Source organism: Salmo trutta, chromosome 8 (genome assembly GCF_901001165.1).
Source record: "Salmo trutta chromosome 8, fSalTru1.1, whole genome shotgun sequence".
NCBI classification, from domain to species: domain Eukaryota; kingdom Metazoa; phylum Chordata; class Actinopteri; order Salmoniformes; family Salmonidae; genus Salmo; species Salmo trutta.
In genome coordinates, this window is record NC_042964.1 from 30036968 (window position 1) to 30064732 (window position 27765).

At 41.6% G+C, this 27765-nt stretch overlaps 1 protein-coding gene across 5 annotated transcripts in view; it reads right to left on the minus strand.

Annotated features, from left to right (window-relative positions):
* The window catches only part of LOC115198646 (chemokine-like protein TAFA-5), a 191140-nt gene extending 163923 nt beyond the window's left edge, over nucleotides 1-27217 (minus strand). For all 5 annotated transcript variants that reach the window (XM_029760746.1, XM_029760743.1, XM_029760747.1 and 2 more), the window contains exon 1: nucleotides 26661-27217. In XM_029760746.1, coding sequence (XP_029616606.1) covers nucleotides 26661-26772 — 112 coding nt within the window. In that variant the 5' untranslated portion in view covers nucleotides 26773-27217. The remainder of the gene's footprint in view (nucleotides 1-26660) is intronic.
* Between the last annotated feature and the right edge of the window lie 548 nt (nucleotides 27218-27765).

Below are 27765 nucleotides of genomic sequence, written 5' to 3' on the forward strand. Positions count from 1 at the left end.
GACTAGTCAAGGATCATATCACCTCTAGTTTACCTGACACCCTAGACCCACTTCAAGTTGCTTATTGTCCCAATAGATCCACAGATGACGCAATCGCCATCGCACTGCACACTGCCCTATCCCATCTGGACAAAAGGAATACCTATGTAAGAATGCTGTTCATTGATTATTGCTCAGCATTCAACACCATAATACCCTCCAAGCTCATCATTGAGCTTAAGGTCCTGGGTCTGAACCCTGCCCTATGCAACTGGGTCCTGGACTTCCTGACGAGCTGCCCCCTGGTGGTGAAGGTAGGAAAAAACACCTCCACTTCTCTGATACTCAACACTGGGCCCCACAAGGATGCATGCTTAGCCCCCTCCTGCACTCCCTGTTCAGCCATGACTGCATGGCCTTGCATGCCTCCAACTCAATCATCAAGTTGCAGATGACACAACAGTAGTAGGCCTGATTACCAACAATGACAAGAGCCTACAGGGAGGAGGTGAGGGCCCTGGGAGTGTGGTGCCAGGAAAATAACCTCTCACCCAACAATTGAGAGCATCTTGTCGGGCTGTATCACCGCCTGGTATGGCAACTGCACCGCCTGCAACCGCAGGGCTCTCCAGAGGGTGGTGTGGTCTGCCCAACACATCACCGGGGGCAAACTACCTGCCCTCCAGAACACCTACAGCACCCAATGTCGCAGGAAGGCCAAAAAAATCATCAAGGACAACAACCACTCAAGCCACTGTCTGTTCACCCCGTTATCATCCAGAAGGCGAGGTCAGTACAGGTGTATCACACTGGGACTGAGAGACTGAAAAACAGCTTCTATCGCAAGGCCATCAGACTGTTAAATTCTGATAAATAGCCATCACTAGCACAGTAGAGGCTGCTGTCCTATATACAGTTGAAGTCGGAAGTCTACATACACTTAGGTTGGAGTCACTAAAAGTCATTTTCAACCACTCCACAAATTTCTTGTTATTAACAGACTATAGTTTTGGCAAGTCGGTTAGGACATCTACTTTGTGCATGACACAAGTAATATTTCCAACAATTGTTTACAGAAAGATTATTTTCTTATAATTCACTGCATCACAATCCTAGTGGGTCAGACGTTTAGAAAATTCCATAAAATGATGTCATGGCTTTAGAAACTTCTGATAGGCTAATTGACATCATTTGAGTCAATTGGAAGTGTACCTGTGGATGTATTTCAAGGCCTACCTTCAAACTCAGTGGCTCTTTGCTTGACATCATGGGAAAATCAAAAGAAATCAGCCAAGACCTCAGAAAAAAATTGTAGACATCCACAAGTCTGGTTCATCATTGGGAGCAATTTCCAAACACCTGAAGGTACCACGTTCATCTGTACAAACAAAAAGTACGCAAGTATAAACACTAGAGGCCTACGCAGTCGTCATACCGCTCAGGAAGGAGACGTGTTCTGTCTCCTAGAGATGAACGTACTTTGATGCGAAAAGTGCAAATCAATCCCAGAACAACAGCAAAGGACCCTGTGAAGATGCTGGAGAAAACAGGTACAAAAGTATCTATATCCACAGTAAAACGTGTCCTATATCGACATAACCTGAAAGGCCGCTCAGCAAGGAAGAAGCCACTGCTCCAAAACCTCCATAAAAAAATCCAGACTACGGTTCGCAACTGCACATGGGGACAATGATCATACTTTTTGGAGAAATGTCCTCTGGTCTGATGAAACAAAAATAGAACTGTTTGGCCATAATGACCATCATTATGTTTGGAGGAAAAAGGGGGAGGCTTGTAAGCCAAAGAACACCATCCCAACCGTGAAGCACGGGGGTGGCAGCATCATGTTGTGGGGGTGCTTTGCTGCAGGAGGGACTGGTGCACTTCACAAAATAGATGGCATCATGAGGCAGGAAAATTATGTGGATATATTTAAGCAACATCTCAAGACATCAGTCAGGAAGTTAAAGCTTGGTCGCAAATGGGTCTTCCAAATGGACAATGACCCCAAGCATACTTCCAAAGTTGTGGCAAAATGGCTTAAGGACAACAAAGTCAAGGTATTGGAGTGGCCATCACAAAGCCCTGACCTCAATCCCATAGAAAATATGTGGGCAGAACTGCAAAAGCATGTGCGAGCAAGGAGGCCTACAAACCTGACTCAGTTACACCAGCTCTGTCAAGAGGAATGGGATGAAATTCACCCAACTTATTGTGGGAAGCTTGTGGAAGGCTACCCGAAACGTTTGACCCAAGTTAAACAATTTAACCTCTTGACGGTCGCCTAGGATAGGGGGCGCTACAGCGATTTTTGAAAAAAATTAGTGCCCATTTTAAACGACCTCCTACTCAAACTCAGAAGCTAGGATATGCATATAATTAATACTTGTGGATAGAAAACACCCTACAGTTTCTAAAACTGTTTGAATGGTGTCTGGGAGTATAACAGAACTCATATGGCAGTCAAAACCCTGAGACCGATCGTAACAGGATGTGGAATTCTGAATTGCGGACTCAACTTCATCACTTTGCCTATAAATCACACCGTGAGCAATCGTTCATTGAGCACTTCCTATTGCTTCCACTAGATGTCCCCAGTCTTTACAAAGTGGTTTGAGTCTCCTACTGTGAAAACTGACAGAATGAGAGGCTGTGGAAAGTGGTCACATGAGGAGGGCCATCACCATTATGACGCCGGCGCCCCTGGCTACCCTCCCCTTTCTAAACGTTTAGAAAGACAATGCAATCTTCCCCCTTGAATCTTATTGGAGCTCTGGTTGAAAAAGGCCCTAAAGATTTATGTTATACAACGTTTGAGATGTTTGGGACGTAAAGGATTAACTTTTTCGAACGAAAATACATTTGTTGTGGACCTGGGATTCCTGGAAGTGCTTTCTGATGAAGATAATCAAAGGTAAGGGATTATTGACAATAGTATACAAGAGTAGATTTGATATGCGATTGTTCCAAAATGGCGCTGACCTGTAACGGTAGCCTATTTTTCTGAGTATCGCATCCCCTTTTATCGCAAAGTGTGATTACCCAGTAAAGTTATTTTTAAATCTGGCATTGCAGGTGCTTTCAAGTGATGCTAATCTATAAATCTTAGAATGACAATATTACCTTTTAAAAATGTTTTCGAATAGTAATTTAGTAAATTGTAGCGCTGTTTCACCGGACGCATTTGAGGGAAAATAGTTAGTCAACGTTATGCGCCGATGTAAAATGCTGTTTTTATATATAAATATGAACTTTATCGAACAAAAGAATGCATGTATTGTGTAACATGATGTCCTAGGAGTGTCATCTGATGAAGATTGTCAAAGGTTAGTGCTGCATTTAGCTCTTTTTTGGTTATTTGTAATGCATGTGGTTGGTCGGAAAATGGCTATGTGGCTACTTTTATGATATACTCCTCTAACATAATCTAATGTTTTGCTTTTGCTGTAAAGCCTTTTTGAAATCGGACAACGTGGTTCGATTCAGGAGAGGTGTATCTATAAAACGATATAACATAGTCCTATATTTGAAAAAAAAAAAGATTACATTTTGTTATGCTAATGGCGATAGGATTTTTCGCTGGATGTCCGTCCCAGGGGTTAAAGGCAATGCTACCAAATACTAATTGAGTGTATGTAAACTTCAGACCTCCTGGGAATGTGATGAAAGAAATAAAAGCTGAAATAAATCATTCTCTCTACTATTATTCTGACATTTCACATTCTTAAAATAAAGTGGTGATCCTAACTGACGAAAGACAGGGAATTTCAACTAGGATTAAATATCAGGAATTGTGAAAAACTGAGTTTAAATGTATTTGGCTAAGGTGTATGTAAACTTCCGACTTCAACTGTACATATACTTGGAATCCCTGGCCACTTTAATAATGGAACACTATTCACTTTAATAATGTTTCCATATTTTGCATTACTTATCTCATATGAATATACTGTATTCTATCCTATTGTACTGAAATTGTTAGATATTACTGTTAGATATTACTTCACTGTTAAAGCTAGAAACAAGCATTTCGCTACACCCGCAATAAAATCTGCTAAACACATGTATGTGACAAATACAATTTGATTTTGCTTGATTCGATTTTTAGTGGAGGGTAAACTGTGTTTACACCTATCATGATAAATTAGCGTTGTTAGCATTAGTGCTTGTGTAAATGGACAACGCAACAGGTTGAAATGGAATAGAATTGTTCTATTCTTCAGAGTTGTTGAAAGCTGACAGACACTTAACAAATAAACCCCATGAGCAAGTCATTCAAAACGGAGGTGTGGAGGAAGGATGACTGACCTTTCGATCACCATGAGGCCATAGACACATACACAGAGATGGACACAGAGACGGACACAGAGACGGACAAAGAGACGGACACGGGCACATACACACACACACACAGTGGTCTTTGCAGCAGCAGCAGCATCGATGACCAGATCAGCTCAACGTATTTGAAAGACAACAAATACTCAAACCCAGGTCTGTCTGTCGACGGTGAGTGAGGGAATGAAGTGACATGCAGCCTGTGGCTCTGGTCCTGAGGGAAGGTAATCGATGATAGTGCAGCTCTGCAATATCAGTCCTGCTGCGGTTGCCGAGCCCATAGAGTTGATGAGACACATCACAATCAAGGAGCAGGGGAGGGACTTTGATTAAGTTCCCATGACAGCTGTGGACAGTTGGGGAGAGGGAAGAAGACATTTGATAGGTACTTGGCTCCTTTTCTGTCTGGTAGTTATATGGCCCTTTAGTCTGTCTGTCTCTTTGTCTCTCTCCTCTCATTAGAGTCATCAATCATAGTGAAAAATGTTTTACTTGTCTATGTGTATAATATAGGTATCACTGAGACCATCGTTGGTATCTAACTGCGGTGGAGGTCGTATACCAACACATCAATGCAACACTACACTGGCCATATACATTGGCCATATCGTGTGGTGTCTCTGAGTCATTCTGCCCCTCATCCTCTCTCCTGTCTGGCCCTCATCCCATGGCCTGCTGGGATGGGATCTGGCCTGCTTCTTTATCAACATACAGCCAGGTGCATGGTGGGTAGGTTCCTGTCTGGCCTTTATCAGTGCTGGGACAGCAACGTCCTGGTTGTGTAGATCAGAGGTGTCGGAGCAGAGGGAATGGAGGTAGAGGAGGGGCCTGCCACAGGGGACCGACGGGCCTGCCACAAGCTTGCGGGGCCACACCGCCATCCACATACACACGTGAGCGGGCTTACATACACATACACTCACACACACATTCTCGCTCACACATTCTCGCTCACAAACACATTCGCGCTCACACACACGCGCTCACACACACACACATACACACACACAGGAAGTCTTGTCACGGTGAGAAAAGCTAATGACCAGGGTGATAAGGTCTATCTGTGGGATTTCAGAGGGCCGCTGGGCTGTCTCCTCCTCAAAGCCTCCTCACTGTTCGCCCCTAAGACAGAGATGCTGTGGAGAACGGTGTGGAAGGATAGCGGGTAATTTAGCTGCACAGCAAGCATTGTGTTGGTGTAGAGCAGCCAAAGAGTTTGAGAGGGAAGAGGTGAATCTCTGTCGAAATGGGATGATTGTAGCCTGTGATGCTTGACTTATCCAACATCATTGATCTGTGTTTGATTCGTGCTAATCTTGGCTCTTTGTATTCTTTGGTTGCTTTTTGGCAGAAGTCTAAGTCTAAGGGCTTGTAGAGATAAAGCTGTCTACAGCTGTCTTACTTCACAATGCAACAGGTACTTTATAACATTTCTGATACATTCAAATTGAAGTGCAGACAGTTTGACATTTGTGACATTTTTGTTCATCTTAGTTGAGTGCTTGTCCTTGATAATCAAAGTGCATTGTGATTTCTTGACTTTCATAGTCTGTGTCAAATTTCTCAATCAACATTGTTCTTCAAGGGTATAACATTCAGCAAAGTATTTCAAATCAATGTGCACGGGTGATTGTCACGACTTCCGCCGAAGTCGGTCCCTCTCCTTGTTCGGACGGCGTTCGGTGGGTGACGTCACCGGCTTTCTAGCCGCCGCCGATCCACTTTTCATTTTCCATTTGTTCTGTCTTTGTCTTTCACACCTGGCTTCACTCAACCAATTACTTGTTTATTATTTAACCCTCTGTTCCCCATGTTGTGTTTGTGAGTGATTGTTTATTGTAATTCGGCTTTGTGGGCTCGTGATGTTACTTTGTAAATGTGTCTTTTTGAGTAAAGTACGTTGATTACTCAATTATGCTGTCCTGCGCCTGACTCTCTACACCAGCTACACACAGGACCCTTACAGTGATTTAGTAAAAAATATTAAAATAAATGCAAACATTCAAAATGAGAGGACTATAAGAGTGATTTTATAACGTACAAGTTAATTGATTTCAATCCCATTAAGAGATTTTTAATGACAAAGTTAACAATATACTTGATTTTCTACTGTATTCTTATCATCGTCATGACACCCTAATGGAATAGAGTTAATTGAACACTCAGTGATACGTAACAGCGATTTAACAAAGTCCTAAGATCTGATATCAAACCATATAAATCAATGTTATACTCTGAAATATTATATTTCTAGAGTGGTAATAAAATTGTCCCACAGACAGAGCCATAATTTTAGTTCTCTCCAGACGACACCATAAAATACAGAACCCTGAGAGAGAGAGAGAGAGAGAGAGAGAGAGAGAGAGAGAGAGAGAGAGAGAGAGAGAGAGAGAGAGAGAGAGAATAAGAAGAATAGGATTACAAGATGGCATGCACAGTCAAAATAAAGGAAACATACAGCTATTGCCCAGTGGTCATAATAGCTTTACTAATGGAATCCTGTATACTGGGGGTAATACCTTGGAACGGGTCTGTGTCTCTTGTCAAGCTGGCCCTTGTCCAATGCAACAAACTGTTCTTTAACATCATTCTGTTTTCACTGTTCACTCTTCATGAGACTTATTGGCTTTGTAACCACAGGAATTTCTATTAAAAAACATTGTTTGAAAGTACATATGAACGGGCTGAACTGCCTTCAGGACCTCAAATTCTCCTCCACACACTCCACATCTACTGTTGGCTACCAGAAGCCACTTGTGTATTTCTTGTTACTGTAGAGTGACGTGAAAAGCATATATTGTGGGATCAGTGCGTTAATTCACCTTCTCCAGTGCAGGTACACTCTTAGAAAAAGGGTTCCAAAGAGGGCTACTTGGCTCCATAAGAGAACCCTTTTTGGTTCCAGGTAGAACCCTTTTTGGTTCCAGGTAGAACCATTTTCGGTTCCATGTAGAACCCTCTGTGGAAAGGGTTCCTCATGGAACCCCAAAGAGTTCTACCTGGAACCAACAGGGTTTTACATGGAACCAGAGGGGGCACTTCAAAGGGTTCTATGGGGACAGCCGACGAACCCTTTTAGGTTCCAGATAGCACCGTTTTTTCTAAGAGCATAGAGTCTGCTAGGCTACTGTAAAGTGCAGTATGGACAAGCTAAGCTTCTGGGGATATTTGATGTATTTTGGAAAAGAACAGTCAGGATGGATGCAAAGAAAGCTAATACACACACACACACACAACATACCCACCCACCCAACCAACGCACACACGCACTCACATACCCACACCTACACCCCCCCTCCAATATGGGTGATTGTTAATGGGACAATTATTGGCTACAACAATCAAACTAGAAATAGTAGTTATAGTTTAAAAAAATGTGCTTGTCACGTCCTGACCAGTAAAGAGGTTATTTGTTATTGTAGTTTGGTCAGGACGTGGCAGTGGGTGTTTGTTTTATGTGTTTCTGGGTTTTTTGGGTAATGTTCTATGTTAGTCTATTTCTATGTCTGTGTCTAGTTTTTCTATTTCTATGCTTAGTTTGTTGGGTTGACCTTCAATTGGAGGCAGCTGTTCCTCGTTGCCTCCAATTGAAGGTCCTATTTAGTAGGGGTGTTTTTTCATGGGTTTTTGTGGGTAGATGTTCCGTGTGTAGCTGTGTGCCTCACAGGACTGTTTTTCGTCGTTATTTTGTATTAAGTGTTTGTGTTGGTTTTCTTCGTAATAAAGAAGATGAGTATTCACATTCCTGCTGCGTTTTGGTCTAATCCTTACGACGAACGTGACAGTGCTGCACATAAATATTATAAAGTTATCGTTCTATTTATTGTTATCACATCAATTCAGACAATTTATCGCAATATGGATTTTTTTACCATATTGCCCAGCTCTACTCAGTCGGTGGCCATCTTGATTATGTAACAGTTTAGAAAGCATTCTGTGAATTAGTTCACCCCACTGTGAATACCCTCCCACTGTCTGCTGTATTCTTTCTCTTTGCTCTTGTTTTCCTTATTAGGATGTCAGTGGGCGGGGCTGGGAGGGTGTGTCCCTGGATAAATACACCTCTTCCCAATTCATTGAGGAGCCTCTCTCCATGCAGACACACTGTTGGATTTTGATTGTGGCATTTTTGTGGACGGTTTGTTTCTTTGTTTGTTTGTTTGTTTGTTTGTTTGTTTGTTTGTTTGTTTGTTTGTGGCACCTTTCAACACCTGTCATTATCACATCTATGCACACAACCACTCACTTACACTACTGACTACATACACCATTGTTTATTGTATATAGGCTACTTCAGTTATTAAATATATTTTGGTTTTTCCTTATCTCCATGTTGTCTCCCTTTTTGTTACTGGCTTCGAGCCGGGTTCGTGACACCACTAATCAGGGGATATAAGACTCCTGCTTGGCAGTTGGCACGCCTCAAAGTTTCTGCTGCTTTAAATTGATTAGAGCATGTTGCACTATGATGAGAGAGGTTGGAGGATGGCATAATACAATGTAATACAATAAAACTCAATAGAAAACTACACAGCAGCCACAAGGCTGCAACAACATTTCTACGGGGAGAAATAGAATCAGTAGCTAACAGAGTTGTCTAACACACACACACACACACACACACACACACACACAACACACACACACACACACACACACACACACACACACACACACACACACACACACACACACACACACACACACACACACACACACCAAATCCCTAGCAGATTGGAAACCAAATAGCCCTTTAATCAATCCTCTATATCTGTGATGGCTATGTTTACCGGCATCTGTACCACAGAAGGCTCGCTGTGTTTTTTTTTATTACAGAAAGAAATAGACTACTTTAACTTCTTTCTTCTTGCTTTACCCTTGAGTCTGTGTATTTTTTGCTACAGCAGCAGCAGAAGCAGCCATCAACAGCTGAACATGTCCCTAGTTCCCATTTTACGAGAAACAAGGCTGTTCAAAGAAAAGCTAGGGAGGGAGGTCCACAGGAGCGGAATGGTAAAAAGAGTGTGAGCATTTGATGCCGGCTGAATTATCCCGGGGTGAGTTGCTTACTGTGGAAAATGTATTGGTTACTTAAACCCCGAAATGCTCAATCTGCGTCTCACATTCGAGAGCTAAATGTTGCATGGTTCTAGAGAGTTTGATGTAGAGATTGATGGAGCTTTTTATCGTAGGAAGAGGTGCATTGTTGAGCATGTGTGTGCTGTGTTGTCGGTTTAAAAGGAACCCCTGGCATGTGTTTAATAGTAGTGTCATGACTGGCCTGTGAGGATCAGGTTACAGTGATTCAGCTGTACAGAGATATCTGTCTCCCGCTTAGAGGGAGAGGGATGAATGGAGGTTTTATGACACCTATTTTGGGTGTCTGGAATGTTGTTTGCCTTATGAGAGTCCACTGCCCAAAACTAAAACATCAAATAAATGGACTTCGGGACAATATATTTGATCAGCCAAATGGTGGAAATAATGATGGATGGAATATGAAAATTAACGTCTATTTCATGATATTATTAAAAGTTAAATCAGGACAGTATAATGAAAACATTGTAACTTGAAGAGTTTTCATAATGTGTATATGATGTTTACATTCTTTACGTTGTGTAGGAAAGAACCAGTTTAAAGAGAATGTTTTTGTGATGATAAGACTGTGATTTTAGTAGACTAAACGAGATCATAGTAAATTCTAATACCTTGCCTCATAATGAGCTTCACCCCATGGAACCCAGAGAACGTGTCATAAAGATGGAAACGCCCCCTTTTGACCTGAAGGTATAAAGCATGTGAGTTAAGAATTAACATACTAGACTAGAGGACCATGGCTGCAGCCAAGGTCCATGATTAGTCACGACTCCGAAACGCAGCACGAGGTTGAAGAAGACAAAGGAACCTCTTAACAATCAATGCTACGGTTGAGTAGCTGTCCTAAGTACTGTATCTGAGAAGGTGAATTCAAGCAGGACCACCCGGTTATTCATTGTTTTTCTACACTGCTCTCATTCCCACGCTGGGATAATCTACACGGCTGATTAGCCGTCCTGAGAAGACCACTCTTACAGAACGAGTGCAAGGAAACAGACAACTAAGAGAAAGGACACTGTGATATGCACCCGAGAACAAAGGAGACCACCATCCAAAGAACAAGGCATCGGACGAACCTCTCCCACTAAGCGGAACTCGGCCCCTGAAGGATTACACTTCTTACCCATATGCATTACCCATAACAGCGGCAGTTCGGGGCAAGGTATTAGGGCTAAACTAAGCATAGTTTACAAATGTATCCAAGTATTGCTTTGCTCTCTTGCTCTCTCTCTCTCTCTCTCTTTAAATCTCCATCTTGTGTAACGTGTCATATTGTGTTGGTCCGCTAGGGACCTGTTGCCATTGTAATAAATTCTAATCAATAATCTAGACTGTGTGTGTATGTGTATCTTATGTCAACATTTAGCTTGTTAGTAAATAAATAATCAACTAAATTTGTGTGGTATGGAATGATTAGTGAGACCCGGGTTTGTGCAGATTAACCGGATTATGCGACGTTCAGAATGAGATTTATTTGAGGAAAGTATTGATTATTGACTGCTATGATATCGAGATATTCAGGTATATTCTTGAGTTTATTCGGAAAATGTTAACTCAATAAACAAACTTTTCCCGTGGTGCCCCAGGTTACTAATGAGTTAATTGTTACATGATTAATTTAATCACGTACTAATTCAACATAGTTAATTATTCGATAAATAGCATCACATCACATTAATGATCAAGTAACAACAGTAGAAACAGTCAAACAGTAGAAAGGGTTGGCACTAGCATGGCCATGTTGTTAGAGTGTCCTTACAAACTGCGGTCATAGCCTTTCTCTCTATATATAGTCACTCCCTCCTTATGACTCCCCAGTTAGTCGGTAAATACTACAATTTCACTCTGCAATAACATGCCACAGTGTCCTGGGCTAGGTTTAGCCATTTGGGTGAGCAACACACTTCATTTAGCCATTCTGCTAAACAAGAAGATTTGTCTACCAATCAGAGTAAAATTAAGTGTGCTGTCCCTGGGCAGAATGGCGCATGGCACATGCTCCCAAAATGAGCCACTTAGGACTGAAATAGGGCCCTTTGAAAACCCAGCACAATGCAAAAACTTCAGAGCATTTTTATGACAAATACTCATGAAGAGGAAATTCAAAAACCCTGCAGCTCAGCGTTTTGTCCCTATTTTAGAGAAAAATATCTCCTGGTCTGGTTAAGTGGCCTGTGTGTGTGTGTGTGTGTGTGTGTGTGTGTGTGTGTGTGTGTGTGTGTCTGTGTGCGTCAGTTTGTGTGTGTGTCTGTGTGTGCGTGCGTGTGCACACACAAGCGTGTGTGTGTGTGTATTCGAGCCAGTGATGTATAACCAGGACCTTGCATTTAATTAAGAAGGCCTCCTCCACTTTCTGCAAGTGTGCATAATCATTCCATCCACTGTGATATCATCTACTTAATGCGTTATTTTACCATACAGTTAAACCTGGCCAATAAATCTAGCAGCGCTCTCCTTTAAATAGATGCTGGTTGGCTGAATAATGTGTGCATTAGATTAGTAGTGGCTGGACCCCCCGAACCTCCAAGCTGAGAAAATAGGGATGGGGTCTCCCTCCCTCAGGATTACATCTTAACACCTTAGTGCTGCAGATAGCTATGATGATGATGATGATGATGATGATGATGATGTGTGTGTGTGCGTGCGTGCACAGGTTTCTGTACGTCCGTCTGTGAATGCTTGGTGCATCTATGAGTCTTTTATCTCTGTCTGTTGATTCACTCTATCCATAGTATTCATCTATGTGTATATCCCTGCAGAAATAGAACCATATCCAATTAATTCTTTCCAGCCATAACACCCCACACTTCACTACTGGCTTCACCATGTGTGGCCCTGTCTACTTTCTCACCTTAAGCCCCATATCAGAGGTCAAGGTGTGGCTTTTGAAATGAGACTATGGAATCCACTCAATATCCAATATCACAAGTGTCAAGGTTGCAATGCAACGTCAAACCTTTTTCATTTGTGACATTTGCAGTGGATTATATTATTTTTTGCCTCTTCCGTAGAGCATGGTGGAGTGATTCTATGTGACCTCATTATGGAAATTGCTAAGACTGTGTCCCAAATGGCACCGTATACCCTGTATAGTACACTACTTTTGAACCATAGGGCTCAGGTCAAAAATAGTGCACTATAAATGGTATACACAGAAAAGGGTCCCGTTTGGAATGCATAGAAAGCAACCAAAGACATGATACAGTGTGTTATGAAATCCAGAGATTATATACATTTCCCTGGTTTCTTTATCGCTCTAATACACTACAGGGAGCAGCTAGGACTCATTATTTGTTGCTTTCCCTCTCCCTCTCTCTGTCATGCCTTTAAATGATGTCATTCGTATGAATAACACATATGTTTCTTAGGGAGTTCTAGAAACTGGGGTTATTGTGTTGTCTTTGATTTGTAATGTCCCTCCCTCGGAATGTCCTCCACAGGCTAAAAGGAAAAAATATGTAATGATTAAAGAATGTTATTGAATGATTATGGGTGTGATTAAATAATATTGGAGACCCGGAGGGATAACAAAGTAATTGTGAAATAAAGAGCTTCTCCACACTGGAAGATCTGTGCAGGGACTAAATGTCTGTCTGTCTCTAGACATTGACAAATTAAGAAATTACATTTGTGTGAATCTGCGGGATCGGTTTGTCACTGGATAGTGGAATGGTGTTAGCTAACACCCGTTACTGAGATTCACTTGAGGGGCTGATAAATCTGGCAGAATATCATATAAATGAATTTCACCAAAATACAATACCCCACATCGATATTTTGGTTTATTAAAGGGATTACATGTTTTTCTATGCTAAATATGATCAATATTTTGTCATTTTCTGTATGGTAGGAATAACTGATTTTCCAACCAAATACTATCCTATACAGCAGTGCAGGAAAAAACGAATAATAATAATGTACATTTTTTACTGTAATGTCCCCTTTTATGTGACAGAGTTCCTACATCTATGGAAACATAACTAAGTCACATGTTATCGCATCAAAGGGGTACACAATACTCTGAAAAGCACACTGGATTTCAACTGAAACGTGTCTGCATGTCTCAGGCAGCCCTGACACACAAACACACATACAGAAACACACACACATAGGCAACACTGACACACTATAGCATAGGCTTCTCATTAACACCAAGGAAATGGCACCCTATTCCCTATTTAGTGCACTACTTCTGACCAGGGTCCATAATGATCTGGTCAAAAGTAGTGTGCTATATAGAGAATAGGGTTCCATTTGGGACACAACCATGATTACGAAATCTCTGTTGTTCCACTGTAATGGGTATTCCATATTCTAACCTCGAGGTGCCCCACTTACTGTATATAACTCACATGCCATGCCATGCCAGTGTCACTGTTACAATTAAACACTTTATCATACGCTCCAAGGGTTAGGGAGAGATAGTTATGAGAGAGGAGGGAGAGGGGGGGAGAGAGAGTGAGTGAGTGAGTGAGTGAGTGAGTGAGTGAGTGAGTGAGAGAGAGAGAGAGAGAGAGAGGCAGAGAAAGCGAGAGAGAGATATTCCCCCATCCAGAAGCTGCCAGGCAGGCTTAACCAAGCCATGTTTCACATGTAGAAAAGTATCAGCTGGAATTACATTGCTACAGCTGAATGGATACCTTCAGGCTTCATTTCCTGCTTCTCTCTTACAGAGTGTCTTATAGGGGTGTCTTATCTCTTCTCTCTTTCTACTTGTGTTCTGGTGAGGCAGGTAGCCTAGTGGTTAGAGCGTTGGCCCAGTAACAGGAAGGTTGCTGGATCAAATCCCTGAGCTAACAAGGTCAAAATATATTGTTCTGCCCCTGAGCAAGGCAGTTAACCCACTGTTCCCTGGGTGCCGTTGATGTCGATCAAAGCAGCCCCCTGCACCGCTCTGATTCAGAGGGGTTGGGTTAAATGCGGAAGACACATTTCAGTTGGACTACTGACTAGGTATCTTCCTTTATTCCACATAATAATATCACATTATACTACATCAAGTTATCCAGAATGTGTGTGGAATGCCATTTCTTACAATACTCGACTCTGCATTCTGAAATGACATTTTCAGAACAAACAGTAAGACACAACACAAATGGCAGCATGCTGAGGTTTGCAAATCAATCACATAAATTGCTAAATAGAAAGAAATACAATATAGTACAATGATTCCAGTCCAGAAATGGCCTATGATTGATGCAAACCTAAAAAAAACTCTGTTGTAAAACAATCCATTGAGACAAGGATCCAGGTAATGCACTTTATGGCATATTGCCATAAGAATAGTCTGAGAAGACAGACTATTCTATTTTACACAGACCTGAGAATGAGCCATACATTTCAACACATGCTCATATCTGACTCTGGGTAAAGTGCTGCTGTCCATCTACCATATAGATTCATGTAGATGGAAGATGGTATGTAGATGTAATTTACCATGTACTGTAGTGCACTGGATTCATAGCTCTTGTGTTTCAACTATTAAATATGTCGCAGGGCCACAACCTGTTATAATACCTTCAGATCAAGGATTCTAACATTAGCCCTGACAGTCATAACTTAGCGATAACGCATTTACTAAAACTTCATAGTAGAGGTCTGTTATCTCGTTAAGCGTGTGTGGGGCTCCATGGTGGGACAGCGACAATTGATTGAATAGAGTTGACTTCAACTCCATTAGTTGCCCCGGCAACATTCACCAACCAGACACGGTTCCTTATTCTGCAGATGAACTACCTCTCAGGCACAGAGATTAATGGGCATGCCTCGTCTAATGTAATATTTGTTTCTACTTCTTGAAGTCTCCACTCCACTAGTCTCCGTCTCCAGCTGACTTCTTCATTGTATTACCTCGCACTTTATTCCCAAGACAGACTGTGGATCTGTGGATCGGTGGACTGGGCATTTTCATCCATCTGCTTTTGTTCCATTGTATAATTTTTTTTCTTTCTCTGCTGTAAGCTCACTCTCTCCACCCCTCTCTCTCTCTCTCGCTCTCTCACCACTTTGCTGGCATCTCCTCTCTGCTCCAGGCGTTTGTTGTCATGGGTCTGTGAGCTGCCTGTCTGTGACGGGGCTAGGGCCCTCCAGGAATTCAAAACGCCATTGTGGAATTTTCTTCCAAGCAATTGCTTTTTCAACAATAAAGATAAGTAGCTCTAACCATCCTCTGTGAAGGGCTCTACTCTCCCTTAGCAAATCAAAGTGACTTTCTCTTTTTCTCTCTCCAAGTGTCCAGACAGGACCCCAGGTGTATTTGTTTGTGTGTATTTTGTAAATCAATTATCACTCAATAAACCTATCAACTTCTACAGTAAAGGTAAAGGCAATAAACTCATCAGTGTGAAATGTCAATACCCATGCATTATGCATGCTGTTTTAATGCCTATCAAATATATAATACATTCATATGAACTCATGATATGAGTGACATGCAGCATTTAACCAGAAATAATCTCTATAATTGATGAGAGACTCACTGATGCCAGAGCTAAATGCAAACACATGTAGGCTAGTTTGTTTACTTTATTCATCACATGCTTCGTAAACAACATGTGTAGACTAACAGTGAAAGGCTTACTTACGAAGCAAATGTGATTTGATTTTATTAATTATCAATGACATTTATGAGAAAGTAAACAAACTAGCCACCATGTGTTTGATATTATGGTCTGTTTTTCTGTTTGGGTGTCAATTACATCAGCTTTCCCAATGAGAGACAGAGGCTTTCGAGAGACAACATGGTCTCAGTAGAATATGTAAAAAATAGTGACATTTAACCATTATAGTCATACATAACCCAAGCTGACATATTAGTTAGGGTAGACCACAACACAAGATACCAGCACTCTACCCTGTGAAACCAATTTAATGCTATCACAACTATAACCCCTTTATAGACCCCAAGGATCTGTTAACATGTCTTCTAGTCAACAAACCTCTCTTGTGGTGATCCTATGCAGGCAGTAGAAAAGAGTACAGTTTTCAGAAGTTGCCATTTCACTGCTGATTGAGTTGTGAAAACAGAGCTACAAACATCCACAATATACATCTCTTTAACAAGAGAAGCTGGTAGTTTATAGTGTAACAGATTTGATTTTGTGTCACGTCCTGACCCTAGTAAGATGTCATTTTCTATAGTAGAGTTGGTCAGGGCGTGACAGGGGGTGTTTTGGGTGATATGTCTATGTTTTCTATTTCTATGTTTAGTTCTAGTTTTCTATTTCTATGTTGGAATTTTTTGAGATGATCTCCAATTAAAGGCAGCTGGTTCGCGTTGTCTCTAATTGGAGATCATATTTAAGTTGGGGTTTTTTTCTATTGTGTTTGTGGGCAATTGTATTCTGTTTAGTTGTGTTCTGTGTAGACGTCAGTACCTGACAGAACTGTTAGCTGTTTGTTTTCTCTTTGTTATTTTCTTTAGTGTTCTGAGTTTAAATAAAAATAATTATGAGCACTCAACACGTTGCGCCTTAGTCCCCTCTATACGACAGCCGTTACATTTTCTCAAAAAACACAATGCAATTGTCTGCCTAATTTCCAATCCCCCATATGTATATTTTTCTTATATATATATATTTTACTTTATTATTTCCCCTAACCCTACCACCCCTCCTGTATTTGGATTCAACTTATGGACAACAATACTTTGGCTTATACACTACAGTTAAAAAGTTTGGGGTCACTAAGAAATGTCCTTGTTTTTGAAAGGAAATGTAAAAAAATTGTCCATTAAAATAACATCAAATTGATCAGAAGTACAGTGTAGACATTGTTAATGTTATAAATGACTACAACATTTTCTAGTGATAAATTAGCCTTTAAAAATGATAAACTTGTATTAGCTAACACAACGTGCCATTTGAACGCAGGAATGATGGTTGCTGATAATGGGCCTCTGTACGCCTATGTAGATATCCCATTAAAAATCTGCTGGTTCCAGCTACAATAGTCAACATTAACAATGTCTACACTGTATTTCTGATCAATATCAGTAGTGTACTTCCAGATTATACATACTACATACATTTTACAGACAAGGTACATTTTACACAAGCTTTTTTTTTTTATCCTTCAGCTACCCTCAACCCCTCCCATTTGTTATGTTTGTTTGTGTTTGTTTGTTTGTTTGTTTGTTAGTTTGTTTGTGTTTGTCTCTGTAAACATAAACAACTGTGGTGACAGAGATGGATTGTCCTGCTGGTTTATTTCATTAAGCTATTCTCCTGGGTGTTCCCAAAATGAATTGTTTTGAACAGATGGAGCCAATAAATAAGATGGTGGATATGTAGAAGATGGGACACTGGGCTTGTAATTGAATAGTGGGACTTAATTTTTCCTAGGTGTTACCAGGTGTGAGGTATTGGAATAGCAGACTGTCTCTCTGAATGATTTTTGATTTTACTTTTATCTTGGACCAATGTAACTGGATCATCACTTCTCTAGAAGACCGGATTTATAAGCAAATAGAAACGATCACTATTCCGATATGTTTGAACTAGACCCAGCGATATCAAAGACATAACTGATAATGAAAGATAATCGTTAAGGAATTTGATCAGAGTTGGATTCCATCAGTGATACTCTGGTAAGACAGGCAATAGAACATATCAATCAATTTAAAATGTACAGTTTTGAGCTGCATTCACCAATATCACGAGACTAATCAATATCAAAGACGAATCATCAAAGTGATCATCAGTAAATGGATGTGATCAGTATCAGCAGTAGATTACTATGAAATCAGTGAGAAGCATTACTCTGTTACCAAGCTGCTCTAATGGCTGCTCACGCATTATACCAACAAGGATTTCATCACTTATCAATATTTTGAGAAACAAAATCCTCGTCTTCTGCCAAAATTTCTCTGGCCCATCTGTGATACATACATTAACACCATAGAGCTGAGGAACTTTCTCCACATCATATATGACACCCATGGTCACACAATTTTTTTTAAGTAGCTCCATTTTCGAGACAGAGATCCATTATGTTCTTCTTTCTCCTTTCTCTTGGTGAAAACTTCGACAAGTTTGATAGTTCACGATGTACATGTGGACTGTGGCTCATTTTCTTTACTAGGAAAAAGGGTCCTTCAGGCAATGCCAGAAATAGAATAAGACATTCAAATGTACGCTTGTTTGCCTACTAGTACTGCTTGGATTTTGAGGGCAGTTCCTTTTCATCTTGCTGCAGCGATTTCAAACACATTGACATCTCAGGGAAGTTCCTCAGGCTAGGTATCAGGGGCTTGGGTTATCAAATGATATCATATTGGGTTTTCCCCATGAATGCCCTGAGGGCTGAGTCTACAGTACTGAGGCTACAGCAGGCTACAGAAGGCTGTGTTCCCCATGCAGCGTCGGAGGGCCAGCACAGTGTTGTTGATTCAGGTAGAGCAGATCGAGACATGTACATAAACAAACAGAACAGAGAGCATTAGACGATGTTTAATCTAAGACAGTGGGATATCTGTGGGTATGTGTGCTGGTGTTGGAGTGAGCCAGGTATGCAGTGTGCTGAGTGAAGGTGTATGCTGAGGATTGAGGTGAGTGACGTGTATGCTGAGGATGTGGGTGTGAGTCAGTGAGTGTCTAAAGTGAATGGGGATGTGTGGTGGGTTGTAATGACTACTGAAGATGTGTGGGGCGGTAGTGACTCACAGTGGTGTGTTATAGGGGTTGGTGGTGCTCTCGTCCTATCTCTGGCAGCAGGTGTTACATCAGGACCAGGCATGATTCATCTGCTACTGCTGGATTTGACACTGAGGGTGGGAGGTACAGCAGGGGAGAAGGGACAAAGTGTACAGTCTTTCCTTCACCCAACTTCTCCCTCTCTGCTCTCTCTCACGATCAACGTAAGCACCCTGAGAAACAATATGCTCCTGAGCTACTTATAGAATGACTCCACACAACACACTGAAAACAGTGCACACACACACACACACACACACAAACAAACACACTAACACACTTTTCCCATTCAAATACATGCAGTGATAATGATCCAGCAGCATCAACATCCCGACCTAACCTCCCAGTACAGCTTGTTAATGGCCCAGCGTTTGTTCTACTTTGCACATTCACAACCATCTGACTGATATTCCTGTAGTAACACAACAGAGGACCCCAGTCAGACACGCTCCTATGGTTCTAACTAGCACTGTGCTAACGTTATTGGCATTTTGACTTTTGTCTCTGTGGCCTCAACGTCAGCACTTCAAAGCTAACAAGCAGAGCCAATGAATGAGTAATACTAATATCACTGGAAAACAAACGCATCTCGAGTCACATCCAGAGGAGGGAGCTACAGTGCACTGAATAAAACTGTCTCTATAACTAAACATATTTGTGTGTAATTCACTTAATAACAATAAATACCATCAGTGGCTAAGGACATATTTTAAACTTAATCAGGATATCCATGGGAGTAAACTAACACCAGTCTTTGACATGCTGTTGGTGAATTAGGCTGAAGTGTCATCTCTAGTGTGCAGCCTTGTGTGTCTCTCTAACGCACACACTCCCTCTCTAACTCTCTCTCTCTCTTTCCTGTTCTCTCTCCCCTGCTCTCTCTCCCCTGCTCTCTCTCCCTCGCTCTCGCTTTCAGCTGTGTCTGTGCAGATTTCACAGTGAGATGCTAATTTTGAGAGACAGTTACCATATGAGTCACAGCCATAATCACAGACCTCCCATTTCTCTCCTCTCAGGCACTTACGGTCACACTCGTGAGCAAATAGGTGTCACTCGGAACATGTATTTATGGTCAATAGTACACAAAGTCAGATGAAATTGCTCTGCAACATATGCTAATTAAAACATAGACTAGATTCTCTTTAGCCCTATATAGGGCACTTTGCATGGGCATGCTAGATGGCTACAATGAGGAGCCTGGAAAATAATTGGCTAATAGTTTTAGGGGGTATTTGTTTCCAAAAATCCTCTTACTTAAAGCATATCTATAATCTGTAACTCCTTGTCCTTCCATACGGAATGTATAATGTGTGGATATCTGTATAGGAACTTTTCTCCAAAACGGCACCTATAACTCTGCTGTGGTAGAGGGCGCGCAAGAGACACTTCCGTGTAGCCTACCACTGTCTACCACAGCCGAGTTATAGGTGCCAGTTTGGATTTTTTTTTGGCTCAGATGGTTTCTATACAGATATCCACACATTATACAATTGGGATTATACAAGGAGTTACGGATTATAGATATGCCTTCAGTAACAGGATTTTCAGAAACAAGTACCTCCTTAAAACATTTTGCCTGTTATTTTCCAAGCTATATAGGGCTAGATTGTCCTTATTTTAACTCTGCCATTGCCTGACATACACTGCGTGCACAATTATTAGGCAAGTGAGTATTCTGATCTTAGCATTGTTTCTATTCACATTTTCGAACTCCTAACCATATAAACTTGAATGCTTATTGGATTTACTCATTTTCAGGTAATATGTATTTGTGTAATGAGGGAGAGTGTGGCGAAAATGAATAACACCTTATATCAAGGTGTGCATAATTATTAGGCAGCCTCATTACCTCAGGTAAAATGGGCCAAAAAATAAATTTAACTGACACTGAAAAGCCCAAAATGTAAAATGCCTTTCAGACGGATGCGACACTCTTTAAATAGCTAAACTATTGAGGTGTGACCACTGGACGTTCAAACGTTTTGTTGCGAATAGTCAACTGGGCTGCAAAAAATGCATGGGGAAGAAAAGGCGCAAATTAACTGCAAAAGACTTGAGAAGAATTAAACGTCAAACTACCAGGAACCCATTATCCTCCAGTGCCACCGTATTCCAGAACTGCAACCTACCTGGAGTGTTCAGAAGTACAAGGTATCAAGTGCTCAGAGACATGGCCAAGGTCAAGAAGACTGAAACAAGACCACCACTGAATAAGATTCACAAGTTGAAGCGTCAAGATTGGGGAAAGAAATACCTGAAGACACATTTTTCAAAGGTTTTATGGACAGATGAAATGAAAGTGACTCTTGATGGACCAAATGGATGGGCCCGTGGCTGGATCAGTAATGGACACATGGCACCCCTTTGAGTCAGGTGCCAGCAAGGTGAAGGAGGGGTACTGGTATGGGCTGCTATCATTGAGGATGAGGTAGTTGGACCTTTTTGGGTTGAAGATGGACTGAAACTCAACTCCCAAACCTACTGCCAGTTTCTGGAAGATTCTTTCGTCAAACAGTGGTACAGGAAGAAGTCCTCAGCATTCCAGAAGGCCATGATCTTTATGCAGGACAGTGCTCCACCACATGCATCCAAGTACTCCACTGCTTGGCTAGCCAGCAAGGGCCTCAAAGATGCCTGAATAATGACCTGGCCCCCTTCCTCACCTGACTTAAATCCTATTGAGAACTTGTGGGCCCTTCTCAAACGTGAGATTTACAGTGATGACAATGCACCTTTTCGAACAGCATTTGGGAGGCTGTGGTTGCTGCTTCAGCGAAAATTTATCGTGAACAGATCAAGAAACTGACAGACTCCATGGATGGAAGGCTCATGGCAGCTTTTGAAAATAAGGGTGGCTATATTGGTCACTGAATATTTTTGAAAGGCCAAAAATGTTATATAATTGTCATTTTGTGTTACTTATCTGTTACACTTACTCTAAAAATTGAGAATAAACAAGTGAGTTGAGAGAAATTATTTTTGTAATTTAGTTGCCTAATAATTGTGCACACTTATATATTTCCCTGAGAAAGACAAAACTCACTTTTCCTTTGTTAAACATTCAGGTTTGAGGTTCAATAACATTTTGGATTGACTGAGAGCATTGTGTTTGTTCAACAATAAAATGAATCCCGAGGAATACAATTTGCCTAATAATTGTGCATTAATAAATAAATGCGATATGGTCAAGATATCATATCATTATATTTGTACAATTTTTGACGGTGTGACTGTACTTGACGTTATTTTATGTTTTGTAATAACAAAAGTTCTAAATATGCTTCATGAGTAGTTCATGACCCTAGGGTGGCAACAGAAATTAAAAGTGATTTCAATGGGGCTTCCTCCATTCTGATTGTTTTATACTGTTCAATCCAACTCCAACAACAACAGAAAATCAGCATTTTCATAAATTTCGGCATTTCTTGCACTCATTTGTTATCATTTCCACAACCTCAATTCGTCAGGGCATGGACTCTACAAGGTGTCGAAAGTGTTCCACAGGATGCTGGCACATGTTAACTCCAATGCTTCCCACAGTTGTGTCAAGCTGACAAGATGTCCTTTGGGTGGTGCACCAAACTGTTGAGCGTTAAAAACCCAGCAGCGTTGCAGTTCTTGACACTCTCAAACCGATGCGCCTGGCACCTACTACCATACCCCATTCAAAGGCATGGAATATTTTGTCTTGCCAATTCACCCTCTGAATGGCACACATAAACAATCCATGTCTCAATTGTCTCCAGGCTTAAACATCCTTATTGAACCTCTCCTCACTTTCATCTACATTGATTGAAGTGGATTTAATGGGTTACATCAATAAGGGATCCTTGCTTTCACCTGGATTCTCCTGGTCATTATATGCCATGGAAAAAACAGGTGTCCCTAATGTTTTGTATACACAGTGTAGTGGGCAGCACCTTGAATACATTGTTATTTGACATGACAATGAATGAAAAAGCCAGGGAAGAATTATTGTGAAAGGGTAGGAACCAAAGTGTTGGTCAGTGTTTCCAAAGGGACCCTAATTAGATGTTAGATTACATGTTTTCTCTTACTTCATGTAGCTAGCTAGTGCAAGCCAACATATTTATGCTTTGCCTATTCCTCTCTGATTTAGAAGATACCATTGCACAAACAACATGATGATCTTTGCCTACACCAGCACTGGTATCAGGCTGTATGAGCTAGCTAAGTTTGCTCTGACAATTTGTACATTAAGCTAGCTAGCCAGCTTACTTGCGATTAGCTGACACAATTTATTTTAGCCACAACTTGCTAAGAAAAGACAAACTAGCTGTTTACAGACAGTAAGATACACAAACAAATAGTGCGATTATAGAATGCTTGTGGATTTATATTAAGAACCAAAGTGGAAATCAGCATCGTTGTTAAAATCTTGTTGCATCTGATCATGCATACAGACTGAACGGCATGGCAAGTGCTCGTGACTCCGTAGTTGTCTGGTTGAGCAACAACTTGAGTGACGGGTCAGGGCTTGGTGTGGGAATTGCATGGGGAAGCGACATGCTGGAGGAAAGGGAGAGAGACGACTCGAGTAGCAAACAGAGTAAAAAATGTTTAAAAAATGACATTACACACGCTGGAGTGGCGTATTACATTTAACAAACCAAACACTGAAATACCGTTATAGAACGTAAAGTAAAAACCCAATCCGCTCCTTGCATCAATACTGGTAAAATACTTTACACCGCCCAGCCCTAGTCCAAACCCTCTCATCCAGCTGCTGTAATCACACACAGGCTATACTTTCATCTCATGCCCAAGAGGAGAGTTATGTCTCAGCATAACAAACATGGATCAGCTCTGGCTATGTCTCTGCTCTGTGACTCACAGAAGAGAAGCATGCCATCCGTTGGTCAGCCAGTCCAGTCAGGTTCTGAGATTCATGTCAGAGACCACAAGTAGGTCAGGGCACTGCATCAGAAGCCATTTTGGATAGGGGGAAGAGTGCAGGAGAGACAGGCGAAAATAGAAAGGAGAGACAGCCTGGGACTAGAGAGACAGGACTGGACAGGAAATGGGCAAGGACAGGCAAGAGGGACAAGCCAGGACAAGGAAAGGGACAGCGAAAGGAGTCAGGCCATGGTATAAAAGACAAGCCAGGATGGAAGAAATGGACAAAACCAGGTAGTAAATACCCAAACCGGTCCGTGCATCAATACCGATAAAATACAGTACACTGCCCAACCCTAGTCCAGACCCTCTCATCCAGCTGCTGTAATCACACACAGGCTATACTTTCATCTCATGCCCAAGAGGAGAGTTATGTCTCAGCATAACAAACATGGATCAGCTCTGGCTATGTCTCTGCTCTGTGACTCACAGAAGAGAAGCATGCCATCCGTTGGTCAGTCAGTCCAGTCAGGTTCTGAGATTCATGTCAGAGACCACAAGTAGGTCAGGGCACTGCATCAGAAGCCATTTTGGATAGGTGGAAGAGTGCAGGAGAGACAGGCGAAAATAGAAAGGAGAGACAGCCTGGGACTAGAGAGACAGGACTGGACAGGAAATGGGCAAGGCCAGGCAAGAGGGACAAGCCAGGACAAGGAAAGGGACAGCGGAAGGAGTCATGCCATGGTAGAAAAGACGAGCCAGGAGGGAAGAAATGGACAAAAACATGTAGGTCAGGGCAAAAGGAAAGAGACAGGGAGGAGAAAGTGAGGCAAAGATGAAATCGTCAAGGAAAGGGACACAGGAAACAAGTGTAAAATCAAGTTAGAAACAAAAGGCTGTTTAACAGTAGGAGGATCAGTATGGCTCTGTAGACTGCTGACCAGAGCAAACAGCCAACATTGCAGAAGAGAACCTCCCTCTACACTTTTTTTTTTATTCTCGTCAAAACCAGAATGTGGGGGGGATCTAGTTTCAGGCTTTTCTTTTACGCCTGCTACATTAGGTTTCCACTGAGGAAGAGTTGCTACACACACACTTACTTGCACACACACTTACCCCCCCACACACACACACACTGATCTGAAACATCCAGAGAAACACTGATTAAACAGCCAAGGTCTCTATGTGATCGAAACACGCAGGCAGTTCATTCTCAAGACAAAAGAGAAGAAAAGAAATGCAGATTCAATTCCCTCGACTTTTGCTGCAGCCTATAATGAACCTAAGACCCTGGCAGAGGAGAGGAAATTAGTCCCATGTGGCTCAGTTGGTAGAGCATGGCTCTTGCATGCCAGGGTAGTGGGTCAATTCCCACAGTGGCCCAGTACGAAAATGTATGCACTCACTACTGTAACTCGCTCTGGATAAGAGCGTATGCTAAATGACAAAAATGTTAAATGAAATTCTAGCGAAAAAGAGGTATCTGTTTTTGTGGTAAATGTGCCCCTAGACAACGGAGTGATTATATTAGTCATTAGCTTAAGTGCTAATAAAATAACATAGCTTGTAATAGGCTTATCGTGGTAAATGCCCAACGAACTACTTCCTTTCCCATACGTTTTCACACATAACACATAGTGCCAGCTGGAGATCTCTCTCAAGTGACTCAGACTGGGTGATTGGTTCCCTGGAGGTGAATAATACTGGCATGGCATGCTATTCTTTCATGGTCAGAATACACAGATGAGTTAGGACCAGCCATGAGACTAACCTGGGTGGGCTAAATAAAGATTAGATCAAATAAATACAAAATGAGATTTTTAATTCATGACCTGCCTATGGTATTTTCTTCATTTCAATTTGATGATGATGAAGCTTCTCCATAATGAGTTTATCACAGTCCAGCGCAATCCAACTGCAACCAGGTGAAATACAGCAATGATCCAATAGCACAAACAGTGGCTGATGCATGACTGTCCTTTCCACAGGATGATGGTCACGATGATGAAGTAAGCAGCCAACTTTACAATTCCACGCATTCAACAGAGTGAGTGTGCTACTCTAATTATTTGGTGTGTGTGTGTGTGTGTATGTGTTTGTGTGTGTATGTGCGTGTGTATGCTCGCGCGTGTGGCGGTTCTAGACCATTTCAACTAGAGGGGCCAGTTACATTTGATGTTATTGTTGTCATATCGTTTTCTTCACTGCATTGCAGGCATTAGCAGGCAAAAGACCATGTTCATAATCATCATCGTTGCCACTGTCTAATAACGGATGTAAAAAAAAAAGAAAGATAGCAAAAATCGGTTATGGAAAAATTATTTCATACTCTACATTTAGGGGGGCCACAAGGGGGTCCAAAATTGATGTCACAGGGGCACTGGCCCCCCCCTGCCTCCCCCCAGAACCGCTAGTGGTGTGTGTGTGTGTGTGTGTGTGTGCGCGCGCGCATACGTGCGTGGGCGCGTTCTTGCATGAGAACTGTTATCCCATAGCCTACTTTTGAAACGATATTAGCTCAACTGCAATGACAAAACCAATAACCCTTGAAGTGATTTCCGATATTGCTGTCGCATAATTTTCATGTCAAAGCAGCAGACAGTGACACCACGGTCACCCTATGGTCACCCTACCGCCGCAGCACTTTATAAATATGAACCAATATGATCAGGGAAAACGAGTCAGAGAAAGAGGAATTACCGCAGTTGATGAGTAGGAGACTGGTCAACAGTATTACAGCCCAGAAAGTTGAAGACATCCTTGGCCAGGGGCTGGCATCCTTACGTTTAGTCAACCTAAAAGCCGGAGCCATTGAACAGAGCGATATCCTCTCACAAAAATCTAAAGTAATTTCACCAGCAAGGTCTTCCTCTCACGAAGCGCCTCTCTCCACGTGTAATCCGTGGAAAAAACATGTTGAGAACGAACCTCTCATTGGAAAAGCTGTCATATGGCTATGTAGCCGGTGTGTAAAAAACGTTGCATCTTCTTGAGGTTCATAGTTGATGAAAAAAGCTGTCTTGGCACGCTTGGGAATTCGCATGTGATGCAATTAAATGTTTAATGTTCCTTATTCCAAAAAGAACCTACTTCTTGGTGATATTGGTAGAAGTAATAGGCTAGTTCAGGAGAATCAGGAGAAAATCCTGAAATCGCAGTATGATCTCCAATATGCTTTAAATGGGTGAAAGATGCAATCACGTGTACCGCAACGTCGTTAAGCTCATCTAATTCAACTATGGTAGAGGATGTGTGGATCGTTTAGGCTCCCAGGTAAAGACACATTGAAAATATGTAGTTCATCAACAATGTCCTTTTATATCTGATAAAGTATGGGATCTACCCTAGAAAGAAAGTCCTTGGAGATCACGAGTCACTATCGACTGTCCTCAAACCCAAACTAGCAGATGATCAAGATCCCCATCATGCGCACGGTTATTCTATACCGGTAGAATTAAACGGAGGGAGAGAGAAATAACGAGAGAGAGTGAGAGAAGGAGAGTGACCGCAGGATGCGTCCTAAATTCCCCCCAAATAATTTTGAGACTAGAATGTAAATTATATCACTGGAATAAAATAATAATACAAATAAATCTGACATCTGTACCCATAAATATAGAATAATGTGATTATTGCTGTATGTACAGGACATACAGCAAGCAGCCCTCCCTAAACTCACATACTGGGGTGCTCACAGGTGGCGCGCGCGTGTGTGTGTGTGTGTTGATTTTTTGGCGAGAGTACTGGCTATATCTATCAGCGCATTTCCTGGAAATAAACAAAATCACACACACACAAACACAAC